The sequence below is a fragment of the Xiphophorus maculatus genome, chromosome 7 (assembly GCF_002775205.1).
Source record: "Xiphophorus maculatus strain JP 163 A chromosome 7, X_maculatus-5.0-male, whole genome shotgun sequence".
NCBI lineage: Eukaryota > Metazoa > Chordata > Actinopteri > Cyprinodontiformes > Poeciliidae > Xiphophorus > Xiphophorus maculatus.
In genome coordinates, this window is record NC_036449.1 from 26,131,444 (window position 1) to 26,148,971 (window position 17,528).

The 17,528-nt window shown below is 38.6% G+C and overlaps 1 protein-coding gene across 1 annotated transcript in view; it reads left to right on the forward strand.

Annotated features, from left to right (window-relative positions):
- Window positions 1–792: 792 nt before the first annotated feature.
- Window positions 793–17,528, forward strand: part of gtdc1 (glycosyltransferase like domain containing 1) — a 32,596-nt gene continuing 15,860 nt past the window's right edge. The window contains exons 1-6 of the mRNA XM_023337644.1: window positions 793–855; window positions 11,538–11,728; window positions 14,021–14,188; window positions 14,552–14,725; window positions 17,181–17,249; window positions 17,321–17,410. Of these exons, the coding sequence (XP_023193412.1) occupies window positions 841–855; window positions 11,538–11,728; window positions 14,021–14,188; window positions 14,552–14,725; window positions 17,181–17,249; window positions 17,321–17,410 (707 nt within the window). The 5' untranslated portion in view covers window positions 793–840. The remainder of the gene's footprint in view (window positions 856–11,537; window positions 11,729–14,020; window positions 14,189–14,551; window positions 14,726–17,180; window positions 17,250–17,320; window positions 17,411–17,528) is intronic.

Genomic DNA, 17,528 nt, shown 5'->3' on the forward strand with positions numbered 1-17,528 from the left:
TGTGTGATGGGATTCCACTTGTTTGCCCCACAGATTCTTTATTGGATTAAGATCCGGGGAAATACGAAGCTAAATCTACTCCTCAAACAGAAGCTGTGCTTTTCTGTTTCGTTCCATGAAGCACTTTTCTGCTGAAAGGTCAGAGAATATAATTTTTATTAAGAAAAAGGTAAAGGGTGTGAAAAACATCCACACAGTTGTCATAAAACAGCAGTCAAAAATACAAAGGAATTAACTCCTTTAAAGTTTTTAATATATAAATATTTACACATGCCTTGAAGGTGTCACCAAATCTACCAAATCTAACTGCTTTATTTATCTAAAATAATTGAGTTGAGTACTGCATGCGTCATTTATTACTGAAAAGCTAAAAAAAACAGTTGTCTTTATTTTTTAACAAGTTTTAGTTTTATTTCTACTGAGTATTTTTGTCTTATTATGTAAACAAAATTTGAACACCACTGCAACACATAATTTATATAATATTGTGTTGTCATCACTTTATCAAACACACAATTTGGTTTATATAAAAACCAAACAAAGATACAAATATGCTAAAATTTTAAAAAAAATTATGTTAAAAGCTAAGAACTGTAAATTCTTAAAGTTAATAATTAAAAAATCAACTGAAGGTAGTAAAAGCAGTTTCAGTTTAAATATCGGATAATTTACTACATTACATCACAAATTATTTAGCCTTTATTTTTTTATGTTTTGCTTTAAATCAAATCCTAATTAGGAAACAACAGAAGGGGGAAAAACAACGATCCCTACCAATCTTACCCATTTCTATCGACGTGATGACGTCAGAACTAGCGTGCAGCGTGAACCGAGCGTCAGATGCAGCAGTCAGAGGTGAGTGTTCAGATGGAATCAAACATGTGTTTGTTTGTATCCTTCCTTCTTTGTTGCAGTCAGGGACTCAGCCGGTCTGAGGTTATTTGTGCCCGGCATGCTGGTTCCGAACGGGAACCAGAATGAGGGTTCGGTTCGGCTAACGGAGCTAATGTAACTCTTCCAGGAAGTAGACGGTCCCTGCAGAGCTGTCAGGTTAATTTTTGAGAATATAACTGTAAATTTCGCTAAAACAACCTGACATTTAGCAGATTTCGAGGCTTAAAAAGTTCACCTGACTTATACTTTTACTTAAAAAATCTGACGATAAAACTGTGAAATATTATCTTACTATGAGGCAGAGCAGTGAGTTGGGACTCCAACCTGTTTGGATGCAGAAGTGATGGAGAGGTTCTGGGAATGTTGTCCACATTCCTGCTGCCTGGATAAAACGACATGAAGTTTTAGGTGCATTACAGATCTTTGCAAAAGTATTGGCACTGCATTTGACTTTTTATCATTTTATCAAGCTAAAGTCCCAAACATGTGTTTTTTATGATTTGGTGTGACAGGCCTAAAACAAAGTTATGAATTTAATGTCAAAGGGAAATTACGCATGGTTTTCCAGAATTTAACAAATGGAATAAAAGAAAATGTCATCGTTATGCTGCAGGCAAGTCAGTTTTAGGGCATGCATCCTTTTGGTTACTGAAAGTTTTACCCAATGTTCTTTGATAAATATTTCTAGCTGAGTATCTTCTGTCTGTACAGGTCATTTCTAAGTACAGTTTCTCAATTGAGTTTGTGTCCAAAATTTGAACGGTTTAACTAATTAAAATTGAGAGAAATTAACCAGTTAGAGATTTAGGACTAAGCACAATTTATACAAACAAATTTGTAGTAATCAAATATGAATAGCAAACAATAAAATATGTAGCAGTACTTTTTATAATTCTTAATGCTTTAAACTGCAAGAAAATATTAGATTGATCATATAAAACTTGCTAAAACTATTAACTAATAACTAAAATTTGAACAAAAACCAATTTAAATAATCTGAGCAATCTGTGAATCTCTAGTTTAATAAAATTTTAACTGAGTCTAGTTAAAAGAGACGTTCCTGTTTTATCCACATAGCAGTTTCTGATGTTTCATCTCTGTATTCACAATATCATCAGATGAAACTGGGTGAAATTCAGCAAGGGCAGTGTTAGCTTCACAGATTACTGTTGAGTCAAAGGAAAACAGAAAGGAAGTGTAAAGGATCCTGAGAAGCAGATGTTTGACAAAAGCAGATTAGTTTTTGTCAAACATCAACATAAAGATTTTGGTTTAAAGATGATCTGATTGACAATAAGGAGGAGATGTGTTAGTTAGAGGGTAATAATCAGAGTGAAGTAAACAGGTTTCAGTCGGAAATTAAATGAGAGGACATTAACAGGCCTGAAGGACACGAAGACATTAAAATGGACATAATCTGAATTCATGAGTTCAGATGAGTTGGTCTGAACAATGAAGCCATGTAATAGTTGTTCAAGACAGCCTTTTCATCCTGAATATTTCCCTCTGCTCTGCTTGGCGTGACTCAGGGTTTAGAGTGAAACCAGTCGACTCAGATCGAAGCAGATTTCTCCTGGTTCTGTTTCAGTCGCTGATTCTGTACGAAATATTACAGCTACTTCATAATGTCTCAGGCAGGAGCTCTAAGTGGAGTAAACCGGTATAAAAAACTGTTACCGCTGAGATGAGAGACTGGTTTAAATGACAGTTTATCAGTTTAAAGTTTACCTGATATCTGAGATGATGATGTTAAACAACAGACTGTATTACTGAGGGTAAGGCTGCAGTGATTCATTGAGTACTAAAAATTCTCAAAATGAAATGTAGTTTGTTGATACATTGTCTACAGCCACATAAATGTTATTTTTTTAGTAACCAGTGCACTACAGGAAGTTGTGGGGACAGTAGTGTCTCCATTGCAGACTGTGCAAAGCAAAGCTCTTGTTTTTACATCACACAAGCCTCTAAAGTGCATTACCACGCAGCTGTGTGGCGACTCTGGACGGCTGAAACAAAACCACATTGGGATCTCTTCAGCGTAGTTATATGCTGTTGGTTCTTGCTATTATCTTACATAAAACATGCTGTGGTAAAGTACATGGAAGCAGAATAGATCAGTTGACTTCTGTCGCTAATAATTTCTTCAGTCATGATGCACATAGCCAGAACCTTTTTCTGGAGTTACTGTCTAATTCAGATCTTGAGTAGAGAGCTAGAGTGGGGGGGAAAGGTTTACACACCTTTGCTAAAGTACCTTTTTTTTGAGATGTCAAAAAAAATGAGAGTAAAATAAATTATAGCACCAAGCCTTGGACGGCCGTGTGGCGAGCCAGTGGTAAGTCTTAAAAGCTTGGCAAAAATCCGACCTTTCAGACAGGAATTATTGTCGCTTTGCTTTTGATGGTGATGGATTGGTGAATGTGTTGAGTCAGTCTGTAATGACTCACAGAAAGTTTGGTACAGCTCTGACCTTACGTGTGGAAGTTAATACGCTTTCATGTTTTATGCCGAGGAGTTAGATTTTGAGGCTTGGCTATGCCCACATGCTTTATTGCAGTATAAAGGTTTTGATAACTTTTGATCTCTAATGCTTCTAAACAGTGCCGAGTCATTTTGAAGTCTAAGTCAAAAGCTGTAGGAGAAGTTTGCATAGATGCAACGTGTGTAATGGAGAGAAAATGACGGCTTTCATCCAAAATGGCCGACTTCCTGTGGGGTTTAGACCATGGCTTGAAGAGACATTTTTTTTCTAAGTCCTGAGAGGTTATCTATGTGCAACAAGAGCATCTCAGGGTTTCCCCCAGTGTATTATTAGCCTGGCGGCCCGCCATGCTTTACTAGCCCCCGGCCAGGCTAAGCGTTGCTTGTTTATGTTTTTATGTGAAATTAAATTAATTATATCCCAACTTCAGAAGATTTGCCTTTACCTTTACAGAACTCTTTAGTTCCTCTTATCAGTCTGCAGCTTCTCATATTGACGTCATCAAACCAAATTTCAGACCTACCATAACTGACTGACACCTGCTGGCCTCAGGTTTGCAACCAGCTTGTGACTGAGAAACCAGTAACCTCCTCCCAGTGACAGAGTCTCACTGAGGAAGAAACTGCATTAGGTTTTCTATCACTTTAATATTTCTGCTATAACTGATGTATATTTGCATATAAAATAAGTCAATAGAGTTTAATTTACAACTTTTATGTCTTCGTGTCATGAGGCAGATCTCAGCTGGCTGGTGAGAGAAAAAGTAGATCTTGGTCTCAAAAAGTTTTGGTCCCTCTGATGTAGAGGTTGTGTGGATCTGCCGTTTTCCTCATCTAGCGAAAACATTTTGCTGTGACCTGAACAATGTTGGAGGCATTGCGTAACTCAAACACCTTGATCTCATCCAAAAAAGATGACATGAACTTGTTAGTTCCTCTGTCCATTGTAGTAGCTGATATATTGTGAAAATCCGGTAGAAATGATGGACTAATCGAGTCATGTTTACATAGAAACAACGCGCCGTGAGGCTTTGTTTGTGAGAGTTGCGGTCACATGGGTTGGTTGTAGGCGGAGCTTGGTAAGGTCCATGACACAGCTGACTCCTCTGCGCGTTGCCTCGCGCTCTGCCACTGCTTTACCTCAGCGCAGATTGCGCGAGCCTCCTTTTACTCAAAACTGGACACAGACTGACCTGCATGGATATTTACATAGACTTACTGTGAGGAATTATGTCTCTTTGGAGAAATCAAGGTAAGAGTTTAAAACCCGCTCGTTAGCTCTGGTTGCGCAGCTCTATGTGAATTGCAGGAATAACTTGTAGTAGGGAATTCAGAGGTGTGTTGAGCGAGCGGTGAGAACGCTTTATCTTTGTGAACAAAGAATTATATTTTACAGTCTGCCCAGCATGTGGGTCTGTCTTCCCTGCAAAGTTTATGTATTTGGTCCCGGTTGGCCGGAGCGTTAGTGGTTAACCAACCAGCGCTAACCTCATCATGCAAGTTGTCAACTTAACATCTTTTAATACAAAAACACGGTGGGCCACCGGTGGACTGCCTCGGCGCCCCGACCACCTGGCTTAGCAAGTTTTCTGGAACCCTGCATCTTGATATCTGACTTCTGACACAGTTTCAGAAAGGTCAAAATTCAGAGATGGATCTTTCCAAGTGAAAAAAATTACTTCCTATTCTCAGAGGGAGGAGCTTTGACAATGTCAACAGATGACTACAAAGTATCATCGGGCATCCAACATGGATCCATCATACAGAGTTTAGTGTAATTCTGTCTTTCTATGTGAAAATTATAGCATTTTGAATTTTTTGGCGCGTATGCCACACTTGCCACTAAACATGCTCAAACTTTTGATCCCCCGTCCTTTAACTGCATACTGACCACATTTGAAGCCGATAGGTTAAAATTTCTTGGAGCAGTTTGTTAAAGTTCAAGGTTTGTAAATGTCTAAGAAGGTCAAAAACACCTAGTGTAAGACTTGAGTCGTGTAATCAGGAGTCATAGCATGCCAGTATTTAGGCTCTGGTTGTTCCCTGCAGTTTCATAATAATGACCATATAATACCTTTCTAACTGACTACTGTATAAATGACTGGCTTGTTTCAGAAAAATATGTATTCACTACACTTTACTTTGCTTATGTTGCAATACTTGATATACATTTTAATTTATTTCCTATTTAGACATAAGAGCAAAGGTTCTAAATAAAGATTTATAACATGATTTCCTAGAGTTATTAAAAATGATTCAGACACTCCCCTGAAAGAATCAAGGTTTGAATTGGACTTTAAAAAATTAGTTTAAAAAACTGAACATCTCTGGCCTATATGTTTTTTTTTTTCAAAAATAGTTTTTCCTTCCACTCAACTTTCAATTAACATGCTTTAATACAGCACTTTGTGAGCTGGTAGCTTATTTATCTTTCACCTTTTGTGGTCTCGTTACCTTGTCTCGTTACTAAAGAGACATGAAACTTTAGTTTGACTGACTTTGTCTTAGTTTGTCTTAGTTTGACCACTAAATTGAAATGGACCATAACATAAATATAACATTACTTAATTAAAAACAAAAAAAATAATTAATGGCTAATTTTGGATTCTTGTTACTTATCAGCCGAAATCATCAAAATGAACATAAACACTTGAAATGTATAAATCTGTGCTCAAAGAATTTACATTTAATAACTTTCTGTTTTTAATTAAAATTACTGAAGTAAATGCCGTTTTAATGGTATTGGAATTCACTGTGATGCACATGTCGATAATTTATATCAGCATGATTGACCTCCAGCTGTTCTTTTTTTGTTTAGATGAAATGCAGAGGAGTCATTATGAACTGAAATCTGTGGGATGCTGATGTGAAAAATGTGGGCTTCATGCTCTTAATAATCATTCAGAAAACATGATGGTATTTAAATTTCCCACATTCTGGATTAGACTCATCAAACTTGACTTATTTAGTTCATTAATGTTGGTTTTTATTGATCTTCATACGGCTGAAAGTTCCTTGTTTCAGCAGAGGGCAGCTGAAATATTACCCCCTGACATTTAATGCTGAGCCAACACTGACTTGTTGATCTTTCCTGAAACCAGTACAATAATGTGATGTGTACAAAGAAACTGATTTTAGTCAGATATCCGCCTTCGAGAGAGCCGTGAAGTGTCAGAGAGTCAAATGAAAGAAGCTCATCGTCAGAGTGAGAACGATTCGAAAGCTGAGGCAGATCAGGAAACTCTGCCTTCAAATAACACGGGGACTGGCTGCTGATTCATTCAGCAACATTTCATCATCTCACACTGTTAATACACACAAACACAACGGGACGGCTGAGCACAGCCTGCAAAGAAACACTGCGAGGAGGATGGGGAAGGTAGTGAATGTCGGGGATTCTCCAGTGAAGCTGCAGTTTCTGCAATGTAGTTAGTTTTACTTTTACAGTACCCATTCATAATGAAGACTCGTGAAGGTTGATTGTTTAATTTTATTCCAGTTCATTAAAGTTTTTCTAATGCAGCTTGTTGAATAGACCAAAGAGTTTTTGTAGAATGTTTTAGACTTTCTGATAATTAAGAAAGTCTAAAACATGCACATAATGTTGCATATACATTCTGTGAATGTTTATGCAACATTCACAGAAAGTTTTTTTCAGCAGTAATTGATTTGATTCAAAAAGTTTAAATATTAGTGGCCTAAACACTGAACCCTGTGGTGCTCCATAACTATCTGAAGAGTTACCAAACTGGAATGTGTCAGACTAATATATTCCAAACCTACTTTGTGATGTTTCCTTTATTCATACAGTCAGCTTTATGAAATTATAGACTTCTGGATGTCCATGCATCCTTAAAAGTCTTTAATTCATGTATCTAAAATTAAGGCCTTAAATGTAGTAAATCCATTTTAAAAAGTAAGTTGACATTTCATATGTTAATCACAGCTATTAAGTTTTGTTTTTGCAGGACTGTTTCATCTCATATATTCTATGTATTTATTTATTTTTTGTCTTGAGGGACTTTTCCATCCTGCCAAGTCACACTCACACATCTTTATTGCATACTGTTATTTACTCCTAGCATAACTTTGCTTGCTAGCTCCCTTGCTAGCTTTTTTGCAACTATCATGCCTAAGTCTAAATATATCTCCACTTGACTGGACAAAGTTTGTATTTTATATCTGTGGAGACAGAGACAAACATTCATATTTTGCACTAAGCAGTTTAGCAGTCCGTATTTAGAAGTTTTTCAGATCAGACCCTCGGTCATTAACGTCAATTTCTCTGTGGTTTACCACAAATAACTTCCCAAACCTAATGTATGACTCATTTGAATTATTGTTATTTTATTTTATTTTTTTAATAAAAATAAATAATATTCACTGATGAAGCAAATTGTACCTGAGACATTTGGTGAGACATCACTACCTCCACAAATTGCTTGTCGGAGGTCCGCTGTACCTGAGTCACTCTTTTGCATGGTCAGAACAATCTTGTCGTGGCATCGTGTCACTTCTACGACTGTCAAATTATTTTAGCTAATAAAGATTTGATGTAAACTCGAGGACTTCCTTGCATAATTTGGATTTTCTTAGCATACGTCTGTTTATTTTCTCAGAACCATCCTGAGCTTCAGCTCCCGGTCCTGGTAGCTGTCTCGGTTGGAAAGGGTCACAGACTTTAGTTCATGCCAATCCTGTCCACCCAGGAAGGCTACTCCACGGTCTATTGCTTTTCCTGTCTTTGGGTTTTAAAATATTGTGGTGAATAATAGCACAGCAATGAAATTTCAATCAAGTTGATCAAGGTGTGGATAATCCGATTGGACACAATTTGTTGGTTCTAGTCTACTGTAGTTAGTCTAGACCAGACATTGCAGTTCTAAATTGGTTGGATATCATTGTCTTGTCTTCAGATTCCAGTGTTGTGACCTGAACCAATAAGCCTTATTTGACTGGCTACCTCTCTGGCTGGTGTTGGTGGAGTTTGGTGAAGCTGTTGCACGTTGTGTCCATCAGACAGGTGAAGATCAGTCTCAGACATAACAGAGTTATCTTGGTCCTAAATCTGCTGAATATTAGTTGGAGTGACCTACATGTTGGTGGTGGTGGTGGTGAGTCTGAGATGGCATGAAGTCATCAGGACGTCACCGTGGATGAAGCAGCAGACTCGCCCACAGATTCACGACAAACACGGCGAGAAGCGTTTCCAGAGATTCCACCGTTTGGTTTCCAGGCGGCGCGGTGCGGTGCTGACTCAGCCCGGGCGCTGCAGCTGCTGGGGGGATTCCCTGCCGGGGAAACGCCCACATTAACCCTTTGTTTCATGTGTGTCTGCAGCCTTCCATGTTCGAGGCGGTGGGAGGAAAGGTGTCTAAACTGGAATCCCCCACCGTGGTTGTGTTTGATTTAAGGTGGAATGATTGATTTCACATTTACTAACACACTTCCTGTCTGGTTGATCAATAAGCAGCTCAGAGCGGTTTGACTTTCCATTGTCCTCGTTGTCCACATCTGCCTGCCTGTCTGGCCGACTGCCCCGAATCTCATCAGAGTTTATTGAGATTTAATCCTTTAACTGGTTCAATTATCATAGTATTACCACAAAATCTAAATACTTTTTAACGTTTTTCGATTCTTGTTCTTTTTGACTTTTTTTTTTTTCGGCTCTTGTATTTTACTTTCTGTCTTTTTTTTTTTCAAATGCATGTTTAAATCTTTTGGAAAATATTTGTAGTGGTATATATATTGAGAAAAATATATGTACATTCAATGCTTTTATATTTCTATCAGTTTTTTTGTCCTTTTCCTCTTATGTTCTCACTTTTTTTGTACAACTTAATTCTCAGATTATTGTGATTTTTTTTCTCGTATTATAACTTTATTCTCTTATCATTATGACTTTATTCTTGTGATTTTTTTCACCTTGCCCCTGACACTAGTAAAAATTAAATCTTTCAATGTTTATCTGTTTCTACACACAAGGAAAGGAATTAGTAGAAAATATGCTGAAAATATACCTATTGTCAGAATCAAAGAAGATAATTATTTTGTACTTAGTAAAACAATAACATGTTGATAATCACACTATATATTTTCATGTTTGTGTGAAGAAACATGACCATCAAATCTACTTTAATGGAATTCCATGATTGCTAGATTGTAATGATAAAATTCTAAAACCTTTTCAAAATTATTATTTTTAAATGTAATTTTTTTTTCTAGCTTTTTCACTAATTAAGTTTCCCATCTTTGTGTATTTAATTTTTGCCATGTTAAATTGTCGGCAGGCTGCAGACCAGACTGCAGCCTGTGGCTCACATCCTGACATCTGTCTGAGGAGTTAATAAGAGACAAAACATTGAATTATTTCAGTCAGATATTTAGTTTTAATAGGTTTCTGCTGCTGTCGGCTTTGCAGGAGTCTGAACCTTCTTTATCTGGGGAGTAAAACTGTTCACTGGGAGGCCGGGGCAGAAAAACGAGTCGTCAGTTTTTCTTCTGAAGGCCAAAAGGTCGCCCATCCGTAGTTAATCAGCCCTCCTGACACGTTTTCATATTTCACATTATTTGGACGCATTCAGGAAACAGATTGGTCCATTTTTAGCACAAAGGCTGACATTGTGCTTCTGTTTCCAATCAGATTTGTCTTTCTGACACATCTGCATGGCAGAAGGCTCGTTGGTATCTGTCTCCAGCAGAAGAAACAGCTCATTTCCTTCTCCTGATATGAGTGGCAGCGAGCAGATATGGACTGATGGAGCCGCGTGTGGGCGAGCGCTGAGTGCTGCTGCAGCCACATTAGCTCCCATTGTGGGCAGGGTAATGGAGGAACGGACTGGAAATGGTTGGGAGGGAATTCAGAGGAAGAACAGGGGAGCTCAGGGGACCGTAAGCTGTCCACTTCCTGCCGCCGGCTGCGTAAACCTTCCCGCAGCATAATGGATCCTATCAGGACACATTGTGCTGCAAATAGATGGATGTTACTGGGTTTTACTGTGGTTTGTTACTGCAGAGTTAACTGGCTGCACAACAATAGGCTTTCTTTTACAGCCTGAAAGAAGGAGGATTCACTCTGCCTCCATCAGGCCGGTTTTTCAGCTGCATGGTAACTTTAGCACAGTGTCTGCTGCGACCTCTGACCCTCGCCGTGTTAGCTGCTCTGTGTTTCTGCAGCTGACGGGGATTCCTGTCAGGCTGGAAGAGCCGTGTTGTGGAAATGTCGCCGAATTCTTACAGACTGTGGAAACACCGTAGGCTGGTGTTCCTGCTGTTCTCATGAGACTCTCCTTCAACTTTCAGATCAGTTCTTAATAATGACGCAGCGTTCGGTGACTCACGATGGAGTTTTCAGCTGAAAACAAACTCTTTTTAGGTGAAAAATCACTGACGGAACAGGTCACGATCAGAATCTGAGATAAATGACAAACTTTATTTCAAGGCATTTTACAAGACAAAAAGATCAATTTCTGAGCTAAAATTTCATAGAAAGATACAGTTGTGTTCAATAAATGTGAACTAATTATGATGAATTTCCTCTTACAGTTAATGAAAACACAACATTTAGGATTAATATATTACAACAAACGGATAAAAAATATTTATAAACTAGAAATGTAGGCTCAGGCAGCTTCAGAACATTTTCTCATTCTGCCACATCATAATGACAAACTTTAATGTATTTTGTGTGATTGATAAAGACAATATACATGAAAAGTGTGGTGTGCATTTGTGTTTAGCCTTCCCTTGTAGAATCACTTTTCACCACAGTTAGAGCTCTAAGTCTTGTTCATCTGAAGTTTGAATTTATTTCCTATTCCTCTGTTTAGATTTTAATATGCAAAACATCTAATTTGTTCCCACTTCATAGCTTTTATTGTGTTGTAAATCCCAATAAAAAAATCACAGAAGTTTGTCACTGGAAAATGACAAAACCTTTCAAATCCGTATACCTTTGGAAGAGACGTGTACCTAGGACTACTTCTTCACCTCACAGATTTCATATATATATATATATATATATATATATATATATATATATATATATATATATATATATATATATATATATATATATATATATATATATATATATATATATATATATATATTGGCTCACATATTGATGAATGTGCCTGCTGACTTTTAACCTCTCTCATCAGGTCGGCGGCTCCTCCAGCGTTCTGCTGGTCGAAGCGTTTTATGGCGGCTCTCACAAACAGCTGATCGACCTTCTGAAGGAGAACGTCGATGGATGCTCCGTCTTCACGCTGCCGGCCAAGAAATGGCACTGGAGAGCGAGAACAGCAGCTCTGTACTTCAGCCAGACCATTCCTGTCTGTTCATCATACAGGTGAGAGGCACACATGTGACATCATGCAGGTAACTCCTCAGGTAGACTCCAGAATCCAAATAAAAACTAAACGGTATCTTTGTAAAATCAAATAACATTTCTTTGGTTTTTAAGACATTAATCGCCAGAAATGAGCATTCACATGACCTCATTATCAGAGTTCTGGTCATCAATCAGAGTAATCAGAGATACAAACAGAGTCATCAACAAACTTGATGATGTGTCTGCCCTTGTTTCAACTCTGGCACTCATTTATGTATAAAATGAATAAAAGTGTTACAAGGCCACAGCCCTGAGGGGCACCAATGGAGGATAAAAGTACATCAGATAAAAACTACAACCTCTAGGGTCTGTTTGTGCAAACAAACCCCAGTTTGCATGAACGCAAGTACTATGCGGTTAAAAGCTGAGGAGAAGTCAGTGTATTTATGGGTGTGGGTCTGTAGTAGATTTTAGGTCATACCCTGTTGAGCTCGATTGGAGGCTTAGGATGCAGAAGAGTCTTCTGCTGGTTTCAGACGGTGTGATGCTGCTGATCTGATGGGGGATAACAGGAACAGTTTCATGTGCGAGGCTTCTGTCCCTGCTTCTGCTGCTGCTGCTGCTGACTCATTCCCAGACTGGTTTCACAGCAACATGAGCGGCAACCATCACTGCTCTGAACTTTAAGATAACCAGACACAGGTGGGAGATCTCTGAGTGCTTTCATCAGGAACTTCACTTCCTGATGAAGTGAAGTTCATCTCTGATGATGTCTTAGTTCATCTCTGACTAGTCTGAGGGAGTCACAAGATGTTTGTACTGTAAATATATATATACTGTATGTATATATATATATATATATATATATATATATATATATATTTGTTGTGATTAACTATAGAAACTCCTCTCACCTGAAGAAATTCAGGGTCCTCCCAAATATTACATCCAAGCAGTCCTTGCCATTGTGTTCCTACCCACATTTATGTAGCAATGATTATGTTTTGACATATTAGGCAGCTCTAGTAAAAACCACTGGATCAGGAGAACCTCTATGCAATTGTGGACCTCATGATGCATAAATCTGAAACCAAACTAATTAATGTAAGTTTTTTTTTATCAGCTGAGTCCAAATGTTGTGTCTGTTCTGCTAAAAACAACTCGTGGCTTTTATCAATCCGGTTTCTGAGAACAGATAGCAATAGTTGGGTCCAGACCAGAGGCAGTGAACCACATTAAGGTCCTACAGCCAGAGATTAGAGAAGCTATAAGGATGAGTGTGACCTGAAGACCCAGAACTGATCGTCTCAGGGGTCCAGTCCTGGTGCGGATGATCCACATTCAAACAATGGTGTTGGAAACAACATGTTTATGTGTTTTTAGTGTCTGTTTGTATTGATGAGATCTTACAGAAAACTGATTATATTTACTTTTTAGAACCAGTGTCCAATATTCCTAAAGTTTCTGAGACATTTTCATCTCTGTTTATAATACACAGAAACTATCTGAAGGTCTTACAATTTCAGCTTTAGTCCCCCTGCAGTGCAGTAGACCCTGGGTATTTGTGGGGGTTAGAACCACGAACACTTATAGCTAAAATATCCCCTCTAAAAACACATAATCACAATAACCACTTCTATTTTAATACCTAAGATGCCAAATATGCCTTAATATATATTATTATGTATAATAATAATTATTATTATATATTAATAATCTATATTAACATATATATTAACCTAATACCTACAGTCTTCCTTATATTTGGGTTCAGGCAGTCACCACCAAGGAAAATAAATAGTTCTCTCAGCAGTACGTTCAGGTTTCACCACTGTGCTTCATAACTGCTTAAAAATAAAAACAACAGCATGGACTGAAAGGAGAAAATGTCAACAGCTAGAGAAGAAACAGTGGATAAAACAAGAAAGGTCACATCTCCAGTTTGCCAGTATTTCAGATAATTAAAACAAAACAAATAAATCAATAAATATCAATATCAATTGATATGAAATGCTTATACCATGGTACATTTTTCAGTCATTTTTTGTCCATCCTTAGTGTCTGCCCTTGTTTTGACCCTGGCACTCATTAGTGTACAAAATGAATCAAAGTGGTGAAAAGACACAACCCGGAGGGGAGAGAGAGTCAAATATCTTCCTGTCTGTTTGCCCCAAACTTGTGAAATGTTACACAAGAAGACTGTTTCCTCATCTTTATAGACCAGTAGGAGATTTTTGTTTCTCTACTATTATATACATTTACTTAAATGAATTTATTTATTTATTTTATTTCAACTGTTTTTCTCCACAGGGTTTTGTTTAGCAGCTCGGTTCTGAACCTTTGTGAGCTGGTAGCTCTCCGACCCGATCTGGCCCGTCTGAAGAAGGTCCTGTACTTCCATGAGAACCAGCTGGTCTACCCGGTCCGTAAAGACCAGGAGCGAGACTTCCAGTACGGATACAACCAGGTGCTCTCATGGTAATCCCAGTAACACATTCAACCCGACTGATCATTGATCACAATAAGCTGAGCTCAGTTTGACAATGCAAAGGCCCTCTGATTGGTTAGTGACGAGGAGCAATCTGATTGCTTGATTGTGTCTAATTAAAGTACTTCAGGTTATTGATCAGCTGTCTGACTGTAAAACTGATTGTTGTTGATCAGCTGGCAGCTCATCAATAAGCCGCAGTTGCTCCGTCTTCTCTAACCACATTACAGCAGGGATCATTAGCAGACGTCTGATGGGGCACTTAGAGTCCAATCAGTGTCCCAACCCGTCCTCGGGTTCTCTGGTTCTGTCCCCTCTGTCGTTCTGACCGGGTTTGTCTCTGGGTTCTGCAGCCTGGTGTCGGATGCGGTGGTCTTTAACTCCCGCTTCAACATGGAGTCCTTCCTGTCCTCCATCGGCTCGTTCATGAAGAAGATCCCAGACCACAGACCCAAAGACCTGGACAGGCTGATCCGTCCAAAGTGTGTGGTTCTGAACTACCCGGTCCAGTTCCCTGATGTCAGCAGGTGGGTTTAAGGTGCTTCACTGATCTACACTCCCATTGGTAAAAATTTATGTCGTTTTTTTCTTGCATCAGTCTAACTCCTCACAACACCTTTTTCATATTTTACTTATTTTGTATCTGTTTCAGTATTTTTCTTATTTTTTTTAATTATTATTAGTGTTAGTTTTTTATGTGTTTTACATGTTTGTTTCTGAAAATATGAAGCTTGAAGTTAGTGGTGTGTACACTACGTTTATGGTGAATCTAATTGCATCCTCGTATATGTAAACACCTTGGTTCAGTAAGCAAAAATATCAATAAACATATCAATCAAAAAGTGGTTCTGATCTGGATCAGTAAATGTAAAATGAACTCCTCACATCTAAGATTACAATTACGTTTTCATAGATTTGCTTATAATGTTTTCAAGAGAGATGGATGCACAATTGGATCAGATAAAAATATCAAATATGTTGGCATCATTCAGTCGTTCCAAAGGAGAAATCTGTGTGTTTTTGTATTCAGTCATTTTTCCCGCTCTGTGTTTAGATTTGAACCTTGGAGGTTTCTTTTTTCTTCTCGCTTTTTTTTCTAAAAAAGAACTTAAAAATTCCTGAAAATATTTTCAAAAAGTGACTTTTATTTCAATCATCCCTTCTGTGAGTTGTATGATGGAGCATTAGTGCCAGGCTATGAGAATACAGTCATTATATTGGCAGAAAAAAGACGCAATTCAAGATTATGAGATTATTTTTCATGTTGGATTTCTCATAAAATTACAAGTTAATTTTCATAATGTCACAACTTTATTCTGGTAATATTAAGATTTTATTTTTGTAATACTGTAAGTGTATTCTTATATTTGTTTTCCAAAGATTAAATCTTAGCCAGATTCTTTCATCATAGATTTGACCCGAATTTAAAGAAGTTGTGTAACATACTTGTCAAACAAGATGGCCACCCTGGGCATGCTGACATCATCCTGAACTTTGGAAACCCAAGGAGTGTAGTGGCAAAAAATTCAGACCTCTCATGAATCTTAACAAATCAAAAATTTGATAAATTGTTAAAACTGATTTGTTGCCCAGCTCTGGTCTGTTGAGTTTTAAGATAAAACGTCCTGTGTCATGTGACCTCTCATTTCTGGAGCTTTGTTCAGGTTCAGCCTCAAGCCATGAAATGTGGGCGGAGCCAGCTGTGTGAGGGCCTTAGCTGCGTGTCTGTGGTTGCCGTAACGACAACCTCCATCCATCACTCAGCTTCTCATTGTAACTGAATAGTAATCGAGTCCTGCTGAGAGAGACAGACGTTCCATCCATCATGGCTGCTGCTGAACCCCGACTCCTCTGAGATAAATGAGGATGTCACGAACAGCTGAGTGTTCCTTCTTCTACTGCCCCACTGCAGCGAGGGATGGGGACTGGTTCTGGTTCTGGTTTCAGTCTTCTACATGTTCAGAGTGGAATGTGAAGTCAGAGATGATTAACTGTGCAAAAGAGTTCTGATCCAACGAGGCAGTTCAAAGTGCTTTACACTATAAAAACATAATGCAGTAATCAATTAAACAAGAAATAAACATTTCATTTTATCAAATGCCATCATCAAGCAAACACATCAAATATGTTGGCCAGTTTTTCATTTATAATGGTTCAACCTACTCTAAACAAGTAGGGGTTTTAGCCTAGATTCAAAGGAACTCAGTGTTTCAGCTGTTTTACAGTTTTCTGGAAGTTTGTTATAGATTTGTGATGCATAGAAGCTGAATGCTCATTCGCCATGTTTGGTTCTGGTTCTGCGGATGCAGAGCAGATCAGAACCAGAAGATCGGAGAGGTCTGGAAGGTTGATGCAACAGCAACAGATCTTTAATGTATTGTGGTGTCTCCTGGAAATGTTCTTTAGGTGATAGAAGACTGGCTTTGTAATTGTCTTTATGTGACTCTGAAGGTTCAGGTCAGAGTTCTTCACTACACCCAGATTTCAGACCTGATCTCTAGTTTCTATCTGTAATAACTGAAGCTGTACATTGACTCTGGATCGTTCCTCTATAGGTCCAAACATACAAACATCAGTTTGTTTCTGTTCAGCTAGAGAGAGTTCTGATTTCTCCAGACCCAAACTGCTGGATTGAAGTCCTGCAGTTTAGACTCTGCAGTCCCTACATGTTCTGCTCAGTGATCTGTCCTCCCTGCGGCGTCCCTCTCTGATTATTACCCCGATTATAAACCCCGGCAGCCTCGGCGGTCGCTGACCTTCATCTTTAATCAGACTCAGAGGTGACATCATCACTGTGATCATCAATAAGCTGATTGGTTTTACTGCCTGCAGTCAGATTGCTCATTCCTCAAATGGATCACTGAGTCCTGTTTTCCAGCGTCCTCAGAGAAACAGACTGACCTGGAGACGCTTGTGTCCTGCTGTCTGTCCCTGTCTGTCTGGGTTCTGTTTGTGTAATTCTGGTTTTGGTTCTGTCTTCAGTCTGCTGCCTGAACACAAACTGAGACGTCTTCACCGCTCTGCAGAGGCCAATCAGCAGCAGACGTCGAGGTAATCACATGATCAGCTCACTGGGTCGGATCGCCTGTAGGTTATCACAGCTGTTGGTTCTGACTTCATAGGTGTGAGGAGGATCCATCATCTGATCCCAGAACCGTTCTGATACCTGTGGACCAGGTGAAGCCTCTACACATTGTGTGGCCTCATAGGTGGTGAGTTCTGGTTCGACCCGATCTGCTGCTGCTCTGTGCCGCTATGCAGGACCTCCCGGAAAGTGTGGACCAACATATTAAACCAGTAAACTTCACAATCTGCTGCAAACTTAATAGT